General features: G+C 41.1%; 2 protein-coding genes across 2 annotated transcripts; both read right to left on the reverse strand.

The window, feature by feature from the left end:
* Positions 1-4,200: 4,200 nt before the first annotated feature.
* Positions 4,201-4,578, reverse strand: LOC138887979 (uncharacterized). Its single transcript, XM_070169772.1, has one exon. The coding sequence runs from the start codon at positions 4,576-4,578 to the stop codon at positions 4,201-4,203; it is 378 nt and encodes a 125-aa protein (XP_070025873.1).
* A 609-nt stretch (positions 4,579-5,187) lies between these two features.
* Positions 5,188-6,201, reverse strand: LOC104231280 (uncharacterized). Its single transcript, XM_009784247.1, has one exon. The coding sequence runs from the start codon at positions 6,199-6,201 to the stop codon at positions 5,188-5,190; it is 1,014 nt and encodes a 337-aa protein (XP_009782549.1).
* Between the last annotated feature and the right edge of the window lie 4,417 nt (positions 6,202-10,618).

Below are 10,618 nucleotides of genomic sequence, written 5' to 3' on the forward strand. Positions count from 1 at the left end.
ATGTATAGTTTGGTATGCCTTGTCGGCTGGTTTTTGTTGTATAGTCTTTCATGGTAGCGTGGTAGCTCGTACCTTATATGTAGTTTCTTGATTGTCTGGTCATCCCCTGCTATGTATATTCATGCCATCATATTTTATTGATGTTTGTCTATGATCCAGGTCTACCATTTATATTGATCTCGGCAACCCTAAAAGATAATAAAAAAAAAGGTTAGATAAAATGTACGTTGGTGCTCGGCAAGTATGGTCGGGTGCTAGTCATGGCCCTCCAATTTGGGTCGTGACACTAAGCATCACAACTAAAGTACTCACTATTCTCAAGGCATGACAAAGTTAAAAGATATTGCTTCAATTTCAATAATAACACAATGGCTTCTCTCCTAACAAAATAAAACTACCTACACCCGGTTCAAACAAAACCTTTGGAAAAGAACCACGGCACGAAGAAAAACCAATGGGGAATTGCTAAACTACCTACAAAGAAAAAAATTTTGTCCTTTTTCTTTAGACTTAAATCCATCAAGAAACTTGTCTAGGAAATCCATCGTCGGGAAAAGTTCAATTTTTTTATTTTTTTTTCTTCGATTTTTTTTCCAGCTAATAAATGTTACAACTTCGTACTAATCTTCTAAAGAATTCTCCCACCCCACACTTAAAAGAATGCAGTGTCCTCAATGCACAAATAAAGCAAAACAATAATAAGGGTGGACAAGAAACTCCCTGAAAGGCCAAAGGCCGAAGCAATAGCGGCTCACGAGTACTCAGGCTTCCCCCAGGCATAGTCCCTCGTGTGGGCACCCCATACTTAGTCCTCAACCCCTAACTCGCTTTTGCACTATTCCAATGACTTCGCCTCATATGTTTATAATCCTACAAAACAAAAACAAATACTACTACAATAATAAGAACAAAATAATAATAATAATAATAATAATAATAATAATAATAATAATAATAATAATAATAATAATAATAATAATAATAAAAGGAATCAGTAAATATGGGTTGCCTCCCAATAAGCGCCTAGTTTAACGTCGCGGCACGACGCAGAGTCTCGCCTACTCATCAGCGAGTACAACCTTGGTCTTCTCACGATTAATCATTCCTCCCCAATAATGCTTGACTCTATGACCATTTACCAAGAATTTCCTCTCATCATTTAAAGCTCGTAGCTTGATTGCACCATAAGGCGTGACTCTCAACACCTCAAACGGACCTGACCATCTCGATTTTAACTTTCCAGGGAATAGCCGTAGCCTAGAATTGAATAATAATACCTATTGGCCTGGCTCGAAGTGACGTGGCTTGATATGCTTGTCATGCCATATTTTTGTCTTTTCTTTATATAGCTTAGCATTTTCATAAGAGTGCAGTCTAAACTCATCTAACTCATTCAACTGCATGAGTCTTTTCTCGCATACGGCCTCAATGTCTATGTTCAGCTTCTTAATGGCCCAATATGCCTTGTGTTCCAGTTCAACGGGTAAGTGACATGCCTTCCTATAAACCAACTTGTAAGGGGACGCTCCAATTGGCGTTTTATATGCAGTCCTATACGCCCATAAGGCATCATCCAACTTTGCAGCCCAATCCTTCCTATTCACACTCACCGTCTTTTCTAATATTTGCTTTATTTCTCTATTTGACACCCATCTTGCCCACTGGTTTGAGGATGATATGTTGTAGCAACTCTGTGGCGAACTCCATATTTGGCTAGAAGGTTATTCAGCAACCGATTGAAAAAATGAGTCCCCTCATCACTAATTAAGGCATGTGGAGTCCCAAATCTCGAGAATATGTTCTTTTTGACAAACGCAGCTACCACCATGGCATCATTTGTTGGTAAGGCAATCGCCTCCACCCATTTTGACATGTAGTCAACTGCTAGCAAAATGTATTTGTTTCCTCTGGACGGTGGAAATGGCCCTATAAAATCTATCCCCCACACATCAAAAAGCTCAACTTCTAGGATGTTATTCAAAGGCATCTCATGCCTCCTTGTGATTGTTCCCGTTCTCTGACATTGGTCACACTTCTTAACGAATGCATGGTCATCCTTGAATAAAGTCGTCCAAAAGAGACCGGATTGTAGCACCTTTGCAGCTGTTCTATCTCCTCCATGATGGCCCCCATAAGGTGATGTGTGACAATTATACAACACTAATTCCACCTCTTTTTCAGGAATGCATCTCTTCATCAATTGATCAGCACATTGCTTGTACAAATAGGGTTCATCCCAGTAGTAAAAGTTCACATCATGTAAAAACCTCTTTCTTGCTTCAGATTCAATTTCAGGAGGAAGTACCCCACTCACAAGATAATTCACGTAGTCTACGTACCATGGAGGAGGGTCTTGGGTTATAGCAAAAAGTTGCTCATCAGGAAATACTTCTTTAATTTGGCCACCCTCCTCCACGTGATCGTGATTTTCCAACCTTGATAGATGGTCAGCTACTTAGTTCTCTATCCCCTTTCGATCTCGTATTTCTACATCAAACTCCTGCAGCAATAAAAACCAGCGCATCAATCTAGCCTTAGATTCTTTTGTTGTAAACAAATACCTGATTGTTGCATGATCGGTATGGACTATGACTTTTTTTCCTACCAAATATGCCCGAAATTTCTCAAAGGCCCACACAACAGCTAACAACTCCTTCTTAGTGGTGGTGTAATTCAGCTGGGCATCATCAAGAGTCTTACTCGTATAGTAGATGGAATAAAACACCTTGTCCTTCCTCTGGCCTAGCACTGCCCCAATAGCAAGGTCACTCGCATCACACATAAGTTCAAATGGTAAGGACCAATCAGGTGCCACAATAATGGGAGCAGTCACCAACTTCTTTTTAAGTTCTTCAAATGCCTTGAGGCAAGCAGCATCAAGGTTGAAAGTTACATCTTTTTCAAGCAGCCTGCACAAAGGAGTAGCAATTTTCGAAAAATCTTTAATAAAGTGCTGATAGAAACTCGTGTGTCTCAAGAAACTCCGAACACCCTTCACTGAAATAGGTGTAGGTAATTTTTCAACCACCTCCACCTTCGCTTTATCAACTTCAGTGCCGCTCCTAGATACTCTGTGGCCCAACACGATGCCTTCTTGTACCATAAAATGGCACTTTTCCCAATTTAGTAGTAGATTTGTTTCTTCACAACGGGCTAGCACCTTGCTCAAATTCCTCAAGCAATCATCATAAGAAGACCCAAAAACTGAAAAATCATCCATAAACACTTCCAAGAATTTTTCCATCATGTCGGTGAAAATAGCCATCATGCACCTCTGGAAAGTGGCTGGTGCATTACAAAGTCCAAACGGCATTCGCTTGAAGGCAAAAGTGCCATAAGGACAAGTAAAAGTAGTCTTCTCCTGATCCTCTGGGCATATGACAATCTGATTGTATCCTGAATAACCATCAAGGAAGCAGTAATATTCATGCTCGGCTAACTTGTCTAGCATTTGGTCGATGAATGGAAGTGGGAAGTGGTCCTTGCGAATTGCCTTGTTGAGCCTTCTATAATCAATGCAAACTCTCCATCACGTAACAGTGCGAGTATGGATTAGTTCATTCTTCTCGTTCTCAACTACAGTCATTCCTGCCTTTTTGGGCACACATTGAACTGGGTTAACCAGTTGCTGTCAGAAATAAGAAAAATGATACCTGCATCGAGCAACTTGATTAATTCCTTTTTCACCACCTCTTTCATAATGGGGTTTAATCTTCTTTGCTACTCCACACTAGGGCGGTGTCCGTCCTCTAAAAAGATTTTATGCATGCAAAACGATGGACTAATGCCCTTGATGTCAGCTATAGTCCACCCAATGGCCTTTTTATGCTCACGGAGTACTTTGAGCAATTTTTCTTCTTGAGTGCTAGTCAAGCTGGACAAAATAATCATGGGCAATGTCTCAGAGTTCCCCAAATAAGCATAGCGCAAATGCATTTGAAGTTGCTTGAGTTCTAGCTTCGGAGCTTCTTCAATAGATGGCTTGGGAAAGGTTAGAGTAACAGGCCTGTCCAACTCTTCAAATTTCCTAAACCCATGTACATAACTGCAGGACATATCCAGTACTTGCTCAATTTCTCCTATCATTTCATCTTCACTATTTTCTACATCCCCAATCAATACTCGTTCAACAGGATCTACAGGGCTCATATAGGGCACTAACGATGTGGCATCACTCTCTACCACAAAGATCATGGATAACTATTCATAGTGGGCTGGTAACTTGAGTGCTCTATAAACATTGAAGACCTCCACTCGATCACCCACTCTCACTGTGATCTTTCCTTCGCAAACATCAATAATATCTCGGCTCGTGGCTAGAAATGGACGCCCCAAAATAAATGGGACTTCTTGATCGGGCTCGTAGTCTAGGATAATGAAATAAGCAGGGAATATGAAAGAACCCACTTGAACTAGCACATCTTCAATCACTCCCTCGGGATGAGCAAGGAAGCGATCAGCTAATTGTAAGATAATTGTTGTTGGGCGTGGCTCACCCAACCCCAACTGTCTAAACATAGATAGCGGCATCAAGTTGACGCTAAACATAGATGCTCGCTCCAAGTTGACGCTAAACATAGATAGCGAGCGTCTAAACATAGATGCTTGCTCCAAGATCACATAAAGCTCTCCCAACAGCATGTTTACCAATCGAGATTTGGATAGTGAAACTACCTGGATCCTTCAATTTCTGAGGTAACTTGCCTTGAATTCTGGAACTGCACTCCTCAGTGAGTGCCACAGTCTCAAACTCGGTTAGCCTCCTTTTATTTGCCATAATGTCCTTGATGTACTTTGCATATTTGGGTACTTTTTGTAAGATGTCAACCAATGGAATATTAATTTGCACCTGCTTCAAGATATCAAGAAACTTTTTATATGCGGTATTATCTCTTACTTTCTACAATCTTTGAGGGAATGGAGGTAATGGCCTTGCAACCAATTGTGGGGGTTGCTCAGCCACTACCTCTCCAGCTGGCTTCTCTGGCTCCTTAGCTTTTTCTGATGTTGATTCTATAGTGGTTGGCCTCTTATTAAAAGTCACATGTTTCCTCTTTTTAGACTGAACTTCTTCTAGTTGTCTCCCATTCCTCAACGACACGGCATTAAGGGCCGCCATAGGATTTGCTTCAGTGTCACTTGGAAGAGCTCCAGCTGGTCTAGTGTTTTGAGCACTAGCAAGCTATCCTATTTGACGCCCAAATTTCTCACTGTTGTGGAGAGGGCTTGTTGTTCAGCCATCATTTTTTTAAACATTTCTTCAAGGTGACTTGTAGGAATCGCTTGTTGTTCAACCTGAAGTGGTCTATATTGTTGTTGAGGTGCTTGAGGTCTGTATTGATTCTGAGTGCCCTGGTTTCCACCCCAAGAGAAGTTTGGGTGCTTCCTCCAGTTTGGATTGTAAGTGTTCCCATATTGGTTTGTTTGGCCCCTATTTGAATTACCCACAAAGCAGATGGACTCTGGGTTTGTGGGGCACATGTCACTCGTGTGCCCCTCTTCACATATTTCACAAAAAGCTTGAACCTGTTGTACCTGTTGCTTGTTCATACTCAAGTTCATCTGGTTGACTTGATTGGTCAGTGTAGAAATCTGCGCTGATAATGCTGAGATGACATCTAACTCAAGAACCCCTGCAGACTTTTGCACCTTGTGTCTGCCCATCTCTCCTTGCCAATCGGGATTGCTCTTGGAGAATTTGTTCAATAATGCATATATCTCGTCAAAGTTTTTCTCCAACACGTGACCCCCAGTTGCAGCATCTACCACGATCTTTATTTCAGAATGTAGCCCTTCTATGAAAGTGTGAGCTAACACTTCATTCGTCTGATTGTGATTAGGACAGCCTCTGAGTAGCCCCTTGAACCTTTCCCAAGCTAAGTATAAAGATCCCCCCGCTTTCTGTTTGAAGGCAACTATCTCACTTTTGATCTTTGCAGTTTTGGCCGAAGGGAAGAACCTTGCCAGAAATTTTCTCGCCAAATTATTCCATGTTGTAAGTGAATTAGCTGGTTCTGCCTTTAGCCACCGCTTAGCCTCGTCCAATAGAGAGAATGGAAAAAGTGTGAGCCTCACATAATCTGGAGTGACCCCATTAGTGATGTAAGTATCACTAATCTCTAAGAAGTTTAGAATATGTTGTTGTGGATCCTCGTGTGGAAGACCCATAAATTGCCCATTTGCATGAAGCAACTGGATCATGCTCTTTTCAGCTCAAAGTGCCCAGCGATCCTGGGCTTCACTATACTGGAGGTGACATTAGCAATGCTGGGCATCGCCACCTCCTTAACAGCCATGGGTTGCTCCTCTACCATGCCCACAGGAAATTGAACAAGTGCCTGAATATTATTCGTGTCCCTTGCTTCCCTCAACCTCCTGTGAAATGTTCTCTCAGGTTCAGGATCAAAGCCTTGAAGTCGGTCTTGGCTTCTGACCCTGCACATTCAATCAAAGTTCCTAAGGTTCGAGCAACAATCAAGTAACTTTAGACTCAATGAAATAAACAATTAAAGCAAAAACTAGCAAGTAGCTAATATTCAAGTCCCCGGCAACGGCGCAAAAAACTTGTTGCTCCCAAACGCACACGCAAGTATACGTGGTCGACAAGTAATACAATGATAAGTTGAGTGTCGAACCCACAGAGACTTGTGTAAACTACTTACTAAATTGATAAAATTGTTATTCAATCCAGCTAAAATTAAAGTCCAATAATATGATTATATTATACTACAATTCTAACTAATAACTAAATTATCAAGTAACAAGTTGATTGTTGTGTATTTGGTAGAGACAAATATTCCAGGGTTGTGATCGATTCACCATTCGTATTGTGTTCTCATTAACTCTCCCTTTCATATAATTCACTCATGGTTTCTAATTAATCGATAAATGCTCTCATAGCCTTCTCCCGAAGTACTACTCACCTATTCTCAATAGATTAATGCCTATATTCCTATGAAATCAATCTATTAAGAACGTATTAAGATCACGATATTTAATTAAGTACGGTGACTAGGTATATTCCTATCCTAACCACAAATTCGCTCCCCTAAGGGTTAAGATCATTCTCTCTTCAATTCTTCTCTAATCTAAACACGGCTTTCCCAAGCATAGCATAGATAGTAAATAGAACCTAACTGTTGGCCAGACAATTAAGCAATTAAACACAGAATTGAAGAAACAACCATATATTGGTGAATTATAATCAAGGTTAAGTCAACGTTAAACAACAATATTCATGGCTAAATCACAACCCCAGAACAATGGGTGTTTAGCCACTCATGATGAAATCAAACAATTGCATAAGTTTTGAATAATTGAAATTACTAGAAAAGATGAAGAAATCTGAGATGTTCTTTGTGTATTTTTTGCTCCAAATTGCGTCTCTCCAGGCTAAGCTCTATCAAAAATCCTCAAAATAACGTTTTTATATGTATTTATACCAAGTAGGGTTGGGCCCAGACGAAAACACCTTCTCCTGCGTGAAATAGGACTCTGGCTCTATGAAATTTGTACAGCCGCGCTGCACCATGCGGCGCACTAATGGAAATTATCAGCAGCCTCAACTTTTCGCATCATGCAGCATTTTACACATCTGCGTCGTGCCTTGCGGCGTCCCATGCGGCGCGGCAGTGTAATTTTCTCAGAGTGAACTTATTTCGTCCTCTTTTAACATCACGACTTGGTACACGACTTCCGAACATGATCCCGGCTTAATGTCATAGGCTTTTACTCAGACTTCAAAGCTCCAAATCACTTGAATTTATTCCATAAAACGTATATAGATCGGAATCACTCCTACAAGGCATAAAACACATATTTAGTGCAAAACACTAGCTATTAAAGCTCAAACTAAATTAAAGTGCAGTAAATTAGAGTGTAATAAGCGACTAAAATACACAATTATAGCCTTTCATTAGCCAGCGTGAAGTGAGCCACAAAGTCTGCCAAGATTTGAGACTTGATGGTTGTTCGGGGTTGATACACAATATCGAACCCACTGATTTCTACGACTCATTTTTCCATTCGCTACGAAAGCTCGGGTTTATGCAAAATATTTCGAAGAGGATAAGTTGTTACAACACATATGGGATGACATTGAAAGTATGGTTTTAGTTTCCTATTGGCGCTTATCAAAGCGAGTGCTAACTTTTGAAGATGAGGATATCTAGTTTCGGCTTCACCTAGGGTCCGAAAAATATAATAGATAGGGAATTATGTACCTTGTTCTTCTCGGACTAGGACTCCACTTACCGCTATCTCTGATACTGCAAAATATAAGTAAAGTTGTTTGTTTGCCCTTAGCATGTGAAGCAGCAGCAGGCTCGACAAGTACCATTTAAGCTCCTCCAAGGCCTGTTGGCATTCAGGAGTCCACGTGAAGTTATTCTTCTTCTTCTGCAACAAAAAAAACCGAATTCTCTTATCGGAGGACCTCGAGATGAATCTTCCCACGGCGGCTATGTGTCCTGTTAACCTCTACACGACCTTTACTTTGCCTACTACCATGATATCCTCTATAGCCTTGATTTTGTCGGGGTTGATCTCGATTATACCATGAGGCCAAGAAATTTGCTAGAGCCGGTCCTAAATAGGCATTTTTCTAGGTTGAGCTTCATGTCGTATTTCTTCAGTATACTGAAAGTTTCCTGCAAATGATTCAAATGGTCATTTGCTCGCAGGGACTTAACTAGCATGTCATCAATATAAACGTCCATAGATTTCCCTATTTTTTCTTCGAACATTCGTTTTACTAGGCGTTGATAGGTTGCACCAACATTTTTTAGTCCGAATGGCATTACATTATAACAGTAGGTACCATATTTGGTGATGAACGAGGTCTTTTACTGGTCTTTCAGGTTCATTCGTATTTGGTTGTACCTGGAATAGGCATCGAGAAAACTTAGGATCTCATGGTTGTCCGTGGCATCGGTCATGCGATCGATATTAGTCAAGGGGAAAGAATCCTTAGGGCATGCTTTATTTAGGTCTTTGTAATCTACACACATTCTAAGTTTGTTTCCCTTCTTAGGGACTACTACTACGTTCGCTAACCATTCAGCATATTTTACTTCCCGGATGGACCCTATTTTGAGAAGCTTGGTTACCTCGTCTTTGATGAAAGGATGTTTGACCTCAGACTGGGTCTTTTTTTTAGCTTCACTGGACAAAATATCGGGTCCAAGCTCAGTTTATAGGTGGTAATTTCTGGTGGGATGTCAAATTTAGATGGGACCAAGCAAAGCAATCCATGTTAGTTTTAAAGAATTAAATAAGTATTCTCCTGAGTTAGGGGCTAGCCTCGTGCCCAGGTATACCTTTCGCTCGGGCTAATGTTCGACTTGTATGATTTTTTCCAGCTCTTCGACCGTTAACATAGTGGCATTGGAATCATCAAGGACTATGAAGGATCGAGGAATTCCGTAGTCATCATCCTCCTCAGTCCCTTATTTCCCTGATTGGGTCGAGGCTGGTGTCTGTGGTTGCTTTTTGACCTCATACTTTCCCTTTGAACTTGACCCTTTCATTGATGAGAGCGCCGATATTGGTATCACTTCGTCGATGGCAAACATTTCCTTGGCGGCAGGTTGATCCTCGTAGACTGCTTTGACTCCCTCTGGCATTGAAAACTTTAGAACATGGTGAAAGGTCAAAGGCACTGCCCTCATGTTATGGATCCACGGTCTCCCGAACAGGGCATTATACCTAATATAACCCTCGATCACATGGAACTTCATTTCGTAGATGGTCCCAACCACGTTTATAGCCAAATTTATCTTTCCTTTAGTGGTTTCGCATGCAATATTGAAGCCATTTAGAACTCGAGACGCGGGTGAAACCTGATCCTGTAGGCCGAGCTGTTCTACGACCCTCGATCGAATTATGTTGGTTGAGCTACCTGGATCAATCAAAACACATTAACTTGAGTCTTATTAATAAGTACAGAGATTACCAGTCTGTCATTGTGGGTTTTTCGATCCCTTCTGCATCCTCGTCATTAAAAGACAAAGTTCCTTCCGACACGTAATCCCGAGGTTGCTTCTCCCTTGTGATCGACACCTTGGTGCATTTTAATACTGGTCCTTGAAGAGTATTGATCCCTCCAATGATTATGTGAATCATGTATAGTGGTTCTTCTTGCTCATTTTGTCTACTGGAATCTCTCTTTTTGAAGTGATTCTTGGCGCGATCGCTTAAGAATTCGCAAAGGTGCCCCTCATTGAACAATCGGGCTACTTCCTCTCTTAACTGCCTGCAATCTTCTATTTTATGTCCATGGGTGCCATGATATTTGCATATTTCATTGAGATTTTCTTAGGCCAGGTCGGTATGCAGAGGTCGAGGCCATCTAGTATCCTTGATACGTCTGATGGTTGATACAACGGCGGATGCATCTACGTTGAAGTTATATTCCGACAATCATGGCGCTTTTTTGGGCCCGGCATCCCTACTGAAACCACACTTTCTCATGAGTCCCCATGGACTTTGACCTCAATCAATTCTCTGCTCATTCCGTGCAAATTTTCACCCAGACCCGTTGCCTCTACAGTCTCCGTTATACGGTTGATATTGATCTCTTTTCGACCTTGGTTCTTGGTTAATATCCCTCTTGATTCTA

Source organism: Nicotiana sylvestris, chromosome 3 (assembly GCF_000393655.2).
Source record: "Nicotiana sylvestris chromosome 3, ASM39365v2, whole genome shotgun sequence".
Lineage (NCBI taxonomy): Eukaryota > Viridiplantae > Streptophyta > Magnoliopsida > Solanales > Solanaceae > Nicotiana > Nicotiana sylvestris.

Coding starts and splice junctions, on each gene's coding strand:
- LOC138887979 (XM_070169772.1), bottom strand. CDS start 4,578: ATGTTTAGCGTCAACTTGGAGCGAGCATCTATGTTTAGCGTCAACTTG.
- LOC104231280 (XM_009784247.1), bottom strand. CDS start 6,201: ATGATCCAGTTGCTTCATGCAAATGGGCAATTTATGGGTCTTCCACAC.